The 16,656-nt window shown below is 38.6% G+C and overlaps 1 protein-coding gene across 3 annotated transcripts in view; it reads right to left on the reverse strand.

The window, feature by feature from the left end:
• Positions 1-16,363, reverse strand: part of mtm1 (myotubularin 1) — a 29,622-nt gene extending 13,259 nt beyond the window's left edge. For 2 of the 3 annotated variants that reach the window (XM_071538793.1, XM_071538782.1), the window contains exons 1-6: positions 16,297-16,363; positions 12,676-12,770; positions 9,134-9,244; positions 6,433-6,534; positions 4,722-4,805; positions 3,634-3,783 (exon numbers count right to left, since the gene is read on the reverse strand). In XM_071538793.1, coding sequence (XP_071394894.1) covers positions 3,634-3,783; positions 4,722-4,805; positions 6,433-6,534; positions 9,134-9,244; positions 12,676-12,770; positions 16,297-16,348 — 594 coding nt within the window. In that variant the 5' untranslated portion in view covers positions 16,349-16,363. Of the gene's footprint in view, positions 1-3,633; positions 3,784-4,721; positions 4,806-6,432; positions 6,535-9,133; positions 9,245-12,675; positions 12,771-14,707; positions 14,714-16,296 lie in introns of all 3 variants that reach the window. The other variant, XM_071538802.1, reaches the window with a different exon arrangement.
• Positions 16,364-16,656: the final 293 nt, after the last annotated feature.

The following is a 16,656-nucleotide window of genomic DNA, read 5'->3' on the forward strand; positions in this document are numbered from 1 at the left end:
TTAGTAACCTTTATTTACACAGGGAAAACAAATTGAGAGCAAGCCCTCTTTTACAAATGTGCCCTACTTACAGAGTAGCAATAATACAGTACAATAAAGCGAAGGTGGACAACAGATAAACACCCACATGCACACACACCTAACCTCTCTCTCATTAACACACAAACATACCTAACTGCAGAAAATATATCCTAATGCTACAAAATAATAATTATTTTTTTTTACATGTCTCATGTTAATAATAAAACAGTTAGGCTAATAGTAATAAGAAAACATTATTAAAAGTAATGATAACCACAGGCAGGTAAAACAAGAACACTCAATAATAAAGAAGTCCTCAACTAAGGATTTGAACTGTCCAACTGGCATGAGCGAGACCAGCTTCAACCTGTTGGTATGGTAGTACATCATTCTGTTAAACTCTGGATTGGGCCTCTATAGGAGTGCTCACCTTGGATTATGGCACAAGGGATATTAACATCATATCCTGTGTGCCGATAAATGTCTTGGAGTTTATTCCATTTATACGGTGCAAAAAAGCTGCTGCTTTCTGCAAGAGCCTTGTAAACAAATAATATGCAGTGATGCTCTCGCCTCAAAGAAAGAGATGGCCAGCCCACTTTTTGATAGTGTGTGCAATGATGTGTCCTAAATCTATCACCAGTAATGAAACGAAGGGCGGCATGGGAAATGGGATCTAATTGTTTTAAGGTTGTTGATGAAGCAGGCATATAAATTACATCACCATAGTCTAAAATTGGGAGAAATGTTGCCTTTTTTTCTGCTATCTAAAGAAAAACATGATTTGTTTCTGTACAAAAAGCACAAATTGGTCTTCTATCAGTGTGAGTTTTGAAAGACAATTTATCATCAATCCAAATTCCAAGGTATTTGGAATGTGGTAATGTGGTAATAATGTGGTACGCTTTCAATCAATGTGCCATCAAGAGTATACAGCTGTACATTTACTATGTCTAGCTTCTTGGTCTTGGAAAATAGCATGTATTTAGTTTTACCTGTATTCAATACCTACCTGAGATCTATAAGTATGGCCTGTAAGGAACTGAATGCAAGCTGTAAATTTTGTAGGGTCTGCACTACAATACAGCACTGTGTCATCTGCATAAAGGTGGAAATAACAATTTAAGTGTGGGAGCAATTGCATTAATGAAAATTTAAAACAATACAGGTCCAAGTATTGACCCTTGCGGAACAACTTTAGTTATACCTTGGGAATCTGATTTAATAATACCAGCCTTGACACACTGAGATCTGTCCGAGAGGTAATTCCTGAATCAATTGCAGGCATTGTAATCCAGCCCAATAGAGGAGAGTCTATCTAATAACCACACATGATCAACTGTATCAAATGCTTTTGACAGTGTAGTTTCTTACTTCACCCTAGGGCAGGCATCACTAACTGGCGGACTCCGGGCCAGATCTGGACCCAGTGACGGTTCTGTGTGGACCGCGACCCATTTCTGATCAATTAATGAAAATTAATAAGATTGACGGAGCGTTTTTTTCCACGGGTGCAGCTATTTCAGCTCATACGGTAATCGCTCAGTGGAGAGACCAAAGTAGATGCAGAAAATCGAGCTTTCAAGGATGAATGGACAGACCAATATGCCTTCATTCTCCCCGCAACGAGTTCTAAACCACTCTGTCTCATATGTTCTGAAACTGTTTTATTCTCAGATCTGGAGCTAATAGTGGAGTTAGAACAAAACAAGTAGGTCTGCCACTCTTGACAACCTAGGCTGACTCATGGTTTCACTAATGACCCCTTAGGTCATGAGGCTGGGAAGGGATATTCCCTGATTTCCCCCAAGGGAGAAGGTTAGTAGTTTCTTCTAGAACCTTTATTCCTGGCCTACTGCTATTACCTCTACTTTAAGTAACCAACCAAGTTATACAGGTCTCCCTGGCGAGAGCAGACGTTAGACTAGTGAAAGTGTCAATAGGCCTACCTTGTTTCAGATCCTGATTCCAGAGAAGGGATAGATGAGTCTCAGAGTTGTCTTTCTCAAGTTTTATTTTAAAAAAAACACGAGTAATACAACACCCTTCCTTTATTTAGAAAAACACTGGATTTTCCAATCTTAGGTTGTGCTTTTGTGAGTGACAGTTTCCCTTTGAGAGGATAGGTACAGTTTAATACCTCTGAATTGTCTCTCTCAGCCCTCAGAAGACCTTCATTGCAAGCTGCTGCAAGCTGGCTGGGTATATATATATATATATATATGCAGTTTTTTTTAGCTGTTCTAACCACATGCTCTTATCACATCCTGTCAAATTGGCTCCCGTTAAGCGGCCCTGTTTCTTAGTAAAGCAAGCGGAAGCATAGCCTAATATGGTTATACAATGTTATTCACTGAGTCTTATGCTGCTGCGTGATTTTCTGGTGGCGTTGTGCTGCCTGCTCTTGTCTCTTCTCTCTCCTCCTCTCCTTCCAGATGAACTTTTTCAGCTGTTGTCTGGTTGCTGAAGTCCCTGCCCTTTTCATGGCACGCTGTATTCTGGTGGAGAGGTCCAGGGCCCTTCGTGCCACTTTGGGACCATGCTTTACAACAGGTCAACAAAAAGAACTGCATAGTGTTGCTTATTATCAAGAGATGACACTATATCATTTACAACGAGTGAGCAGGCAGAGATGGTACTGTGGCCAGCTCTGAAACCAGACTGCATTTCATTTAAAATGGACAAACAACTGAGAGAGTTTTGAAGTTGTGAGTTAAGGACTCCAGTATTTTGGCTAGGCAGCACAATTTGGAAATAGGATGGTAGTCGTTCAAGTTACAACTTCCTCCCTTATGCCTGTACGCCAAGGATCAAACGCCAGTAAAATTTGTCTTTAGTCAATAAATCAATAAGGGTCAACAACCACACTGGCCAGTAACCTTTCTAAAATAACATTTGAATGCCTCGATTATATACAGTGTTTGCCTGTTCTCAAACTTTGTCCCTGGTGACCACGGGATATGCTCTCTTAAAATGAGCCAATCATATCAAAGCAAAACAATGATTCTGTATCAAACAGACTCCTGATTGGCTGCCTGTTGGCTCTACACAAAGCGGTAGCATAAAAAAAAAAATAAAAAAAACCTAACTTGACATATTTCTAAGAAAAAATGTGTATCAATTATTTTGGCTAGTAAAAAATATTTTTGGCAGGTAAATTATTTGAGTTTACCAGCTCTTGGCAGATGAGTCAAAACTGAATTTCGGATACCGATGCCTTTTCACAGTACAATGATCAGCAAAGGAGGAAGTGCGATATAGTAGACATAGTATGATTTCAACAGTGTATTTCTTGCAAAGTTCAATTATTTATATAGCCCTTTATCACATGCATATCTCAAAAGACTTAACACAGAAACAGCCTACCTAGATCTGATACCTAGAACTGATCAATAATCAATCAATTACAAGGACTGTTTCTAAGGCAAGCACACCAGACCAAGTAACTACTAGTGCTACATACTGTCTTTTTTGCTATTGCCATTTTAACATGATTTAGCATGGCCACCAATGAAGACCACTAATCAAAAACTGACCGTCTGTTCTTTGGGTCATACTCATCGATTGATATTAAATTCATCTTATACTCTTGAGGAGTGTAGGGTCACTCACCGGTATGCGTCCTCTTGACCTGAAGGTGGCAACTCTCCTGAGGTCCTCCTCTGTGGCTTTGAAGGGCACAGCCAACATAGTGGGGTAGGTGTCGCACAACTCATAGCCCTTATTGATGAACGTGATACGCCACTTGTCATTAGGCAAGCCCTGGAGAAGCCAATGACAATCATCAGCTACTGATAGAACGTCCAGCATATCTACTCCATATTGCGCATGGATATATTTGGTAACACCTCAGCACGTACTGACACTTTGTATCATTACAGTTTTCCAATGAGATTGATGCTCAATACAACAGTGTGCCGATTCTGGGGTTCAAGCCCTAAATGACATGTATGCCTCATATGTACACCAAGTTTCATGGTGACTGTGCAAACACACCTTGAGTTATCAGCCTTTATTTGATAGGCCACAACAAATGCACATAGGCCACACCCATGTGTCAATTACAACCAAACTAACTCCACATTTTGAGGAATACTTGGCTCTAAAGCATGTGCACCACATTTTGTGAAATTCCATCAATCACAATATGAGATTGGCCTTTGTGGTGCCCCCTACTGGCCAATATTAAACTTTTGAAAGCACGGCTCAGTTCCTTATCAAGTTTGGTGATGATTGGAAAAAGGGTGGATGAATGTCCATTTACTTATTAGGCCATGTCCTCTGTGAGGTTCATTAATGGCAGCCATATTGTTTATCTGAATGGACCCGCTTATCATTAGTGTATTTAGGTCCCTTCTGCATGTGTATCAACTTTGGTGTTAATTGATCAAAAACTGAAAAAGCCTTACGGAAACACCGTTTTTCAAATAATGAAAATTAGACAAAAATCCAGTATGGCAGACTTTGATGGTCCAATTGGCATTATGGCCTTTCAAAGATGACGTTTATTGGGGTCATATTTTTTTGTCAACTAACCAATAAGCTGTATTAGGCTTTTGCATTTGTTTTCATAGAGCCAAATAGGTCGAGCTTATCATGAATTCCGTGTTTGTTAATTTAGTAATTTTTCCATTGGTTCCAAGGGAGGGAGAAATCTACCCATCTAAAAACATAGCAGCTTCATCCTCCTCCTGGCTCACCTGCCGTCTGAACTCCTCCATGGGTTTGTAGACGCTCCAGCCGTTCTCTTCATACTTCTCCTGAGTCAGATAGGCAAACAGAGGCTAGGTGGTGGTGGTGGTGGTGGTGGTGGGGGGGGATGGGGGAGGGGGATGGGGAAGAGACAGAGGTGTTAAATCCTTGAAACCTTAACAGCACAGCCTATACTTTCCGATGGATGGCATTCAGGAAGTATTGAATTTAGCAACAACATGTGTGTGGGAAAACTGTGGTTCTGATTAGACAAAACACTGAAACCAAACAACACATGGATATCTAGTAGCTAATAAGGGGTAGGGCTGCCCTTGCCTTGAGAACTTGCCTCCTTGTACTGCTGTAAAGATCAAGGAGCAGAATCCAAATTTTATTGGTGCACATCAGGTCAGGTTTGTTTTGGGTGTTTTAACAATTTCCAAGATAGTGGACATACGATGCAATGCATGTGAATAGTCCATGTGACAAAGTTGTGTGGCTTACTTCATAAGACAATCCTATCCAAGTCCCGTGGACATAAGTCAAATGGGGCCTGACATGCTAAGTACTGACTAATAATTTTTTTTCATGTAAGATGTTCTAGGTGACACTGAGAAATGCAGGTATTGCGTATTTCCATTGATAAGAAGTCTGTTATTATTTGGGCAGAGATCCATAGCATCTGTACTTGCAAAGGATGGTAAGATAGAAGTGTATCAGAAATAGTGGTAGCAGTAGTAGTAGTTGTAAAAGTAGCAGCAGTAGTAGCAGCAGTGACAGTAGTAGTACAGTACCAGCAGTAGTAGTATTAGTAGTAGTAACAAAAGTAGTAGCAGTAGTAGTACAGGTAGAAGTAGTAGTGGCAATAATACAAAATAGTAGTAACGGCACTAATAATTTTAGTAGTTGTAGTAGGAGTAATAGAGGAGTAAGAGTAGTAGTGGCAGTAATATTAACAGAATTAGTAGTGGTATTTGTTGTAGTTGTGGTTGTAGCAGTAGTTGTAGTGGCAATAGAAGTAACAGCAGAAGTAGCATTAGCAGCAGTAATTGTGGTGGTAGCATCATTGTAGTATTAGATCCAGTGGCAACAGCAGAAGTAGTTGTAGCACTTGTAATTGTAGTCATAGTAATGTCTAGGTGATACGCAGAGGTTGGTAGGGTGTTACTAGGTGGCTGCTGGGGTGTAATACGTTGTTGCTAGGAAGTACTAGGTTGTTGCTAGGGTGTACTGAAAAACAAGTACAGATGCTGTACAGACCCAAGGCGCGTGTGTTCAATTCAATTCAATACACTGCACTGAAGCATTACAACACGGTTATCGGTTAAATAATTCCACTAATGTCACTTAAATACCACAGGTGATAACGGTACCTAACGTTAAAGTTTATAGGGCAACGGAAGACGTGGATGCAGGGTCCAAAATTAGTGTGCACTCCCTGTTACAAAAGAAGGGATCATTTTTGCTATAACACTGGAATATCAAAATGGTGTATAGAGATAGCTATACACAGAGTTTTTCACAATTTCAAATGGTATATTGTGTGACCAGATTTAATTAAAGTTTCTCTGTAAAACAACATAATGAATGTGAAAAATACCACTGCGGGATTAGGGGTTAAATCACTTCCATCTGCTGGCCAGAAAACATATTTTTCAGTATTTTCATATTTGCGATACAAGTGAAATACACAGCAGATGAGGTGACCAGTGGGCTTACCTGACTATGTGAGAGGGGAAAGGCATATCTGAAGAGGATCTCGAAGATATCTCGTCTGCTGTGACCCTCCTGCTTCAAGGCAAACCTCAGGTTCCTCATGTCCTGATATGACAAACAGTACTATCAGTACACCCACACACACAGCTGCTCAACAAGACTGGTTCTCTCTTCTGAGTACTAATGCATTCACTCATTCAAATGATAACTAAAGTCCATATTTTCTGGAGAACTGAGATCCAATAAGGATGAAAAACATCAATCCCTTTAAACAAATGAGAAAAACATTTACAGATCTCTGCTTGCTTAACGCCCAAAAATGTATTGCACTGTTATGGAAAACAGTTCACAGACCAAGCACTAATCAATGGATAAGATGGATGTGATAACATCCATTAGAAAGGATAACTTACATATTAAAGGCTAAACAGTGTATATCCGAGAATATATGGATGCCCTTCATTAATTATGTTAAGGACTTAGATTTAACAGATGATCGAGTGAATTACTAATTTTTGTGGACAATGCAGTTTCTGAGCTTGTAGACTTTTTTAAAAAAATTATTATTATTTTTCTTCTAAATACTTAAATACTTATTAGCAATAGATACTATATTTTGTATCTATTGCAATGAATATACTCCATTTTTGTTTAGATTGCCATTTGTTAAAACAGGAGGAACATTCTTGTTGGGTTTTTTTGTTTTGTTTTGTGTTAATGCAGCAATTTTATGTTGTATTTTATATTATATGAATGTAAAAGGCTGTATTTCATGATGTTGAAAATTTAAATAAAAATATTGTGGAAAAAAACACCAAAACAAATGAGAAAACGTGATAGCAATTGCATATTGGGGCTTTAACACCCCTCCCTAGAATATAAGTCCCTCTGCTCTTTCCCTCTTCCTCCCTTTACTTATCCCTTCAATGAGAGAAATTAGCTTTTTTTGTCCTGCCAGTATTTTGAAAGATGTCAGCACACCTGACATCTTTGAACAGAATCAACTTTTCAGTGTCAACCTTTATTTTTAAACAAGATATTTCTTTGTCATCACTCGCTACCTTTCATCTTTGTTTCCCTCTCTCTCTCCCTGTTTGTCTGCTCTCTCATCTCACAGCACCGCCACAGCTCAGAGTGTCTCTGCTCTCCTGCCAGAGACCCATCATTCACATGAACAAGGCTCCGCTGAAGTGACAGAGCTGTGCCTTATTATTCTTTACTTTATATGAAATGCTTTGCGGTCCGTATAGATCCCTTGCTGGGTCCCCACCTGGACAGAGGGCCACGAGTTTGTGTTATATGTTCAAGTAACGGCTACGCCTCCATTTCCCCCTGTAGTTATATTTCAGATATAAATACACAGACACTGATTTGGTTGTGTAGCTTCTACTCCAAAGACAAAGTTTTACAGGATTACAGTTTTACCTCCTTTGAACATCAGGTTATCAGATTGCTATGGAACACACCGTCTATAGATATCAGGGAAGCCAGCTCGCCAAATATTTTTTTAAAAGAAAGCTAAAAACTTCTCTCTTCACTTTAGCCGTTAACTAGCTCTGACTCTCCTGACACAGGCCTCAAACTCTTTTTTGCACTTTGCTTCGCACTTATGCACTGCTGCACTTCTTTTAAAAGTTTACTTGATTTTATGCATTATTCTCCATCTTATTTTACATTAATTATGGCATTCTATCCCTGTTTTTATGCTCATTCTATGTCTATTTTCTATGTACTTTATTTTTATTCAGTGGGTTTAATTTCCATCTTATGTTATGCATTCCTCATTTTTATCTTATTTCTATTATTATTCTATGTATTCTCTTCTCAACTTTATCTTATTTTCGCTATTATTATCAAGTTTTATGTGAAGCACTTGGTGCATGTAATTTCTTTGTTGTAAAGCACTTTGAGCTGCATTTCTTGCATGAAAGGTGCTATAGGAATAAAGTTTATTATTATTATTATTATTATTGCTGTGGATGCTGACATAAATGCTAACGCTGTGAGGTCTACTGCTGTCTTCCCTTAGCTGAAGTGGGCTTAAAGGTCAAGCTAATGATCCAATGGTCACCTTCTGAAAAATGGTTTCTTTTCTACATTCCTTTTGGTTTCAATTAGAAAGAAATAAGAAATGAAGAAATATTCATCATGGATTGATGAGTGAACACAACTATTATATTTTTAGATATGTTTTAACTTTTAATTATTAACGCTAACTATAAAAAACATCACCAAACCAGTGAATCCCTAAATAAAATAATCACTTTTATGAATGGTAGACTAAGCAACTCTTGTTGGTTTTGTTGCCTGCTGTCTCATTCCATGGTTCAAAACCCTCCCTTGACATTTAATTAAGTATTCAATGACTTTATATTAGATAATATACACATACTGTATATCCATATTCAAAAGAAAAATGTACAAACTAGGCATAATTACCTATATCGATAATGTATTTCAATTTCTGCTGGTGTATTTCCAGGCTATGTACTTGATCTCATGCTTTTGAATGCACGGCTACAAAGCCTAGTTAAACTCTTTTTTATATTAATATCTTGAATGAGTAGGGCTGTTATTTAGAAGTAGAAGAAGAGTATTTGAGTGTTCATTAGGGAATCACAACAAATATTCAAAGCCTGTTAAACGGCATTCAGGCCAACCCCACCTCAAACACACACACACACACACACACACACACACAGACCTTGCAGGTGATGTCGAGGCCGTAGGAGTTTTCTCCTCTGCTAGACGCTCCGCCCATCTTCTCCACCCGGCTGATGGCACCCAGAGGAACGTCCAGCATCACCACCGAATCCTAACACACACACACACACACACACACAGCTTAGATTATGTCAAATCAAGTGTCACACACTCACACACACAATATGACAATATACAATACTGTGCAAAAGTCTTAGGCATATATCAAAGATATCCATAAAGCGAAAATGCTTTCAAAACTAATGAAATGAAAAGTTTCTGAATATCAAAAATGTACAATAAACAGCAGTCTACTGGCACACTAATGCAGAAAACAAATAAACATCTAAGACTTCTAAGAAATTTATATGAAAAATCTAGGGTGCCTAAGACTTTTGCACAGTACTGTATTTATATATTTTGCTACGTATTTTTACTGTAACTGATATGCTAGACCATAGCCCCCAGTGTCTCTATGTAATTATACCACTAATAACACATACAAGTTTGTAAGTGCTAAGTATGACATAAGTGTTTCTTTTTTCCTAAAAGTCATCTTCAGTCAAATTGGCATATTGTGCTTGGACCCCTACAATCACCACTTGCAGATATATGTGTTATATTGTGATTCATCTGTTTTCATGAGGGGCCGGCCAGAGGCCAGGGGCCAGTACTACAAAGCAGGAACTTCAGGTTTAATCCAGGGTTTTCGGTGTCACGAAGGTGGTTTACTTTTTACCGGAGTATGTCGCCATAGCAACTTATGCTGAACATAACCTGCTCCAGAGCAGGTTATATTCAGGATACCGGATCCAAACGGATAAAAAACCTCCTCACCAGTCAGCTCCCTGGACAATTTGGCGTCATCATTTTAAACAATCTTTAACAAGGTTAACAAAACCAGATATGAATAAAATCATTGCATTCAAATGAAAAAAATAACTGTACAAAGGGATTCTATTCTATAGGTAAGAAGGACTCTTCACAGGGTGATGGTGTTTAGAGACCGGCAGAACACCTTCACTTTCCATAAGGATTTATTATATTAGAGATATAATAATTCCAGGCGATTTGCCCACTCTGGCTATAAAAGAGGGCTTCTAACAAATAGCGGGTAGCTTACAATAGTTGGCTATAGTTATCAATAGTGAATTAAATTTACTATTGCATGTGACAGGCAGTGATAAGTTTACCTACACATTTACACTGCATTACACAATCAGCATTTTTCCTCCAGCCATCCTCTCTACCCTTGGCAACAGCAACTGTGTTACTTTTCACTGTTGTATTTTTGTATTGCTCATATTTATTCATTATAATAGCTATTTTTTTTTGACTGAGTGTTTTTAATTTGTTCGTAAAAGTTAGAGTTAGAGTCAGAAGCTTTGTGGCGACTCTCAGCTGACCACAGACCAGCCTGCCGACTCTCCTGCTACATCCTGCCTACGAGATCCTGTCAGCTGAAGGCCAGTCACGGACCTCCATCTGAAAGAGCATCTGTTCAAAGACCCGCTCCAACTCCACTGTTTGCTGTTGCCAGGCAACCCGACTACTGCGGAGTCCACCGGACTAGTTGATCTTCGGGAGACCGGCGTCTACAGAATCTCCTGACGGACCCTGGCAAGCAGGCTGAAACATTCTCCATGTCTTCCTGCTGAGAGTTGATGCAAAAGCTTTTCTGAAACTATCACCCAATTCAATCAGGAAAGGTAGTACAGTCTAATTTTTCCATTAGAGCGTCCTGCCTCGTTTCTCCGGCTTATTAATCTAAATTTACATAACTCCATTTACTGTTGCCAATTATTATTCCTATTGATTTTCATTCCAATTTCCATTTCATTTTCCATAGTCAAAATGACAAGTTTCGCTGTGGTCGTTGCATGTGGGTGTGCCCTACAAAATGTAGCTGAAATTGGTCTAAAATGAAATGCCATGTGTGCTTGAACCACGGAATCCCTGCTTGCAGCTATATTTATTATTGTTATTATTTTGTATGTTTTTCTGCAGCGACGCAAATTGTTGTGAGATGATACATGCTAGAAACATGAAAATTGGCACAATGATAGATACTGGTGTATAAAAGCAAATGTAACTACACTGTAAGTCCAATTAACATGTTGGTCTTAACTGCCATTAGTGCTTGAACCATGTATTCACCGGTTGCAGCTGTGATTTATCTAGTTTTTTCATTGCGTCCGCTAATGTTTGCTGCCTGGGTGCAGACATCTTTCTTCTGAGCAACTATCTGTGAGAACTCCTACGTTACAATTAGCTGTTTGACTGCTTTCAGGCTCAAGCTACAAGTAATTCCAGACTGCAAACATGAGTGGTACGCAGCTGCTTTCAAAAGGAGTGCCACACTGCAGTAAGTGGTGGATGACAGCAAATACTTCATGTGAATTTGCATACATTGATCGGAGATGGGGAAATTAAATAAATACATTTAGAAATGGATTGGAAGCCTCTAAAATGAACCAAGTGGGTGTTTGTATGCCTCTAAAATGAACTAAATGGGGTGCTTATATGATGGTGCATCCCGAGCCACACTGGGCATACTTAGAAGGGTATTCCAGTCCACACAGGCCCAGCTCTACTCAGGCACAGCAAAGGAAAAGACTGAAGCTGAATTGGCAATAATACATATAATAATATGGCCCCTTATACAGAAATCCCACTAATTACTTCTATAGAAAATGCCACTGTGCTGAAAACTTCACTTCTCTGCTGCAGCAAAAGAAAAGGGAGCCTTGCAGTGTGTGGACTGTTGTTCACATGTTAGTCGACTTCAATGTTAATTTCATTAACAAATCCTCTCTCTCCCTCTCCCTCTCTCTCTCCCTCTCACATTGATGCCAAACTTTGCACACACATTTGAGCGTCCTAGATCTACAACTTTACCATTGGGACTATCCATGTCAGCCATTTTATCCACTGTTTTGTATTTTATGCAAAAACGTGTTTTCCCAATAGGCTCTTTCAATTTCTGGCATATTTGTGCCAAAATTGGTAGACAGCTTCAAGGGACTGAAATACACAAACCTCAACGGCCCAATCACATGAACCGTTTGGACACTATTAACAAATTAAATTCCAGAGAGTTGTGTCTAATCACATAATTGAACAGAACTCCATGGCAGTTTGTTTAATCATAACGCTAGTAGGTTAGTAGCCTAAAAAAGACTTACGCCCTAATTACACTAGGTAATACAATAGTGTGCAAAATCATTTTGGGATATAGGGAAAATCATTTCAATTTAAAATGTTGGGCCCCACAAAACAAGAAAATCTTTATCATTACATGTTATATAAGGCACTAACTCGGTAATAACAGATTAAAGTGAGGATCAATCCACTCTGACACTGAAACATTACCATCACTCATGCCCCTGTGTGCATGTCTTGGGTGTGTGTGAGGTTGTCAGATATGTTATTTTGCCCAACTGCTAGTAGATGAGTTGGCTGTGATGGCTTCCATCTGTTGAAAACACACAGACACACCCAGTCATTCCCAATGTCCCCATATGTGAATTTAATGTGACGTACAGCGTCTGAGCTCTTGAAGTAGAGTCTGTAGTTGGTGATGACCACTTTGCCTTTCAGAGCTCCACTGAATGGACAGACGTAGATGATGTCCTTATCTGGAAACAGAGAAAGAAAGACAGACTGTGTGACTTTGACCAGTGACTGAGTGACTTTTATTCCCTTCATTTCTTGCCCATCCTCCCTTATCCTCTTATTCTTACTCAATAGACCCAGTTGGTTCAGGTCAGGTAAATTTTCTCATGTTACTACTCTGGTCATGGCCAGGCCTCAATAATATTGTTGGAGACAGTTGTTGTGTACAGACTGTAATGAAAGAAATCACCACAGACGGGAAGGGAAGGAGAAAAAGAAACAAAAGAACTATCGACTGCTATAACGGTGTTCAGTAAGAGAGAAAATGAAAAAAAGGAAATGAAGAAAAAGAGAAGAAGAGGCAGTGAGAGTGATGAGAGTGAAAGTATTCGATCCGACCCTGAACTTCATTGTTAACACTGAGAAGACAATAAACAAAATTTCGTTATACGCAGATGACATTCTCCTATTTGTAACACAACCATTGAGTACCATTCAACATATTCTGGACAAAATTAATCTTTTTGGCATATTTTCCGGTTATAGAATCAATTGGCATAAAAGCGAGTTGATACCAGTACATTCAAATAACATACAATTACCCTCCTTAGAGGCTTTCCCATTTAAAATATCCACAGAAAAATGCACCTATTTGGGGATTGTCGTGACGAAATGCTACTCCCCCCTCTTCAGAGCCAACTTTCCTCCACTAACAGATAAATTAAAAGGGAACATACAATTTTGGAAAACTCTACCCATATCTTTATTGGGAAGAGTAAATGCCATTAAAATGATCTTCTTACCCCAAATATTATATTTAATACAGAATTAATTTAACACTTCCTTCGCACAACTACAAGCAAAGTATAAACTTCCGGGAAACATTTTCTTTCCTACAAATACGAGATTACATACGAAAGCATTTACCTGTATTTCAGACGAAAACTCATTCAATATTTGACAGTTGTCTAAAATTGTCACCCTTTGAAGACAAATTATTATCCTACCTGTACAATGCATTACTAGCGATCAGTTCACCCTCAACAGATAATATAAAATTGAAATGGGAAGAAGAATTGGGAGCCCTTATCCCTCAGGATTTATGGGATGAAGGACTTGAACACATACACTCCTGTTCAAACAATGCAAGACACTGCATAAGATCACATAAGATATTCCCTGATATTTCACCTATATGTGACAGATGTCAGCAGAGGCCAATTTACTACATACTTTAGTGTTTTGTCCAAAGGTACAACCCTTATGGCCTCAAATCTTTGATACAATTTAAAAAAATTTGGATGTTCAGCTACAGCCAGAACCCTTATTAATCATCTTAGGCATTTCTGAAACTCTTGGCAGATATCCCATAAAACAACATTTCCTTTCCTATTGTCTTATGACAGCGAAGAGACTCTTGCTCATATCATGGAAGAAAATACAGGTTCCCACACCCAGACACTGGCTTAATGATTTGACTAATATGTTACACAGAATTAGATACATTCTTAAAGAAAAAAGTCTCAGATTTCGAAAAGATTTGGACTCCTTTCATGCATTACCTAAACAATGTAAAACCTTAATTATAAGCATTCTACATCATATCCTTAATTAGTTGAGAGTGGGGGAGAGGAGAGTGGGTGGGGGGATAAAGGAGGTTGTCCTATCACCATCCCAGTATTCTATGTGTTTTAGTTATTTCTTTATTGTTTTGTTTTTTTTACTTTTTTGTTTATTTTCTTTTTCATATACACACGCATATCTTTAAAATGTATTTTCAGTGTACCTTGTATTTCCAATGTCTATCTGTTATAAAAGCTCTGACCCGATGGAAAAAAAATGGACAATAAGATATTTGTAAATAATTTACTAATATTAAAAAGCCTTTTTGTAAGCTGACGGTAACTAGTATTTCTCATCAGACTCAGCGGGTTCCATCTTTTCGCAATTAGTTTGTTACCATGTTCTTAATAAATATCAAACTGTGTTTAATGGCAGGGCCACAAGAGCTGTATATAGTACAGCTATTATACAGTGGGCATATCACAAGTGGGACTATGAAAAACTCACAAATGTAACCATAAATATTGATGCACAGGGGTTTGAATTGCTTTCTCATTAATGGGGGGTGGCAAGAGGTCTGGGCATTAGGTAGAGGGGCGTTCATTCAAAAAAGGCTGAGAACCACTGCTCTAGCCTGTGCTCAGATGCACCACTGAAACTGGCAAGAGCTGAACGGGCAGTTGCGGCCTCTTTAGGTTTTGACCAAGACACCTGAAGGTGTCTGGACATACAGGCAAGGGGTGTTATCTCTGGCTTTTAGGGTTCCGGTCCAGTGCAGAAGCCCTGGGAGGGGGTGCAGGTGAGGAATGCCAGCAGCTGCAGCTTGTGAGACCAATGCTTCAATAGACATATCACAGCCACCAGAAACTACGGCATCGGCATAATCTGCATCATCATCCTCCTCCTCACCTTCAGAGGAGTCATCAGGCTTATCATGGCTATCCGAGGCCACAAGACACACCGTATCAGGATGGAAGCACTTGAGGAAAGGACCCTGACCCCATATCCCAATACCCCATAGATAGGCAACTGAGTAATACATACATAACATCTCCACCTATTCATTTTCAAAACAACTGAAGAGGGGGGCAAGAGAAAGAAGCATCATATATACATATCAAGGTTATTATAGTTTTGCATTTTTCATTAGTTTTTAATTTTATTTCGTTTTGACTTTTTGTTTTCAATTTCAGTTTAGTTTTAATTAGTTTTTAAAGCAGGTTTGCTAGTTTAGTTTTTATTTTTTGAAAATGTTTAGTTTTAGTTTAGTTTTTATTAGCTTCAGTGTTAGTTTTAGTCTTTTTTTGTCATATGGGGTATTTGTCAGGGGCGAGATTCAAAAATTCAAAATACTAGGCTTATGTATGAAATAAATTGACAAAGACGAAAACTAAAGGCATTTTCTCTATAATTTTAGTTTATTTTAGTTTTGTAAACACACTACAGTTTCAGTTAGTTATCGTTTTTTTTGTAAAGCCTCGTTTTTATTTTTATTTCGGTTAACGAAAATGTTTTTTCACACCTAGTTTCCGTTAATTTGTTGATACATATACAGTATATACACCAAAGTCCCCACCACGGGACACCTCAGGGTAACCTCAAGGACACCCCAGCAGAGGCTACACAACCATAAAGATTTACATAGCTGCAAACAACTTTAAAAGTGCAGATTTTTACGATTTGTAAAATGCACCTCATAACATGCTCACCTGACCAGGAGGATAAAAAGAGAGGTGTGTGGGTGTGCAGCAGTTATATACAGTTTGTCACATGGCTACAGTTTCGTTGAATGTCATTTTTACAAGGTGAATCAAATTAACCAGGTGCTAAATCTATTCACGACCCAGCCCAAAGCCCACAGCCCAAAAGAATTAAGTTAGTTAAAAGAATCGGTCTTCCCAACACTAAAACAGATTAGCAAAACTGACATTTATTTACATGAAAAAGTCACTGATTATTACTTATGTTGCAGTGATGTACACTCACCTATAACTCTCTCCTCTCCTGGCAGCAGAGACACGTCAGCTAACAGCTCCATCTTCAGAGATTCTCTGGACGTCTACACACACACACACACACACACACACACACACACACACACACACACGAAATGGTAAAATAACACTAATAAGTAAAGCTTATTTCTACTGCATTTATCAAAAGCAGAGTTTACAAAGTGCTTACGAAGTGCATGAAAACAAAAACATCCAATATATAAAAAGGAAATAAAATGGAAAAGGAAAACAACAGGAAAAGGAGAGAATAAAAGAAAAAACAACACGGGTTAAAAGTGGGCGAGATTAAAAACAATTACATCAACACACAGTCCGGGGCTCCAGACTAACA

This window comes from Centroberyx affinis, unplaced genomic scaffold (genome assembly GCF_046629955.1).
Source record: "Centroberyx affinis isolate AG114_WGS23_722 - 3 ecotype Tasmania unplaced genomic scaffold, CSIRO-AGI_Caff_v1 ptg000199l_1, whole genome shotgun sequence".
In the NCBI taxonomy this organism is placed as follows: Eukaryota; Metazoa; Chordata; class Actinopteri; order Beryciformes; family Berycidae; genus Centroberyx; species Centroberyx affinis.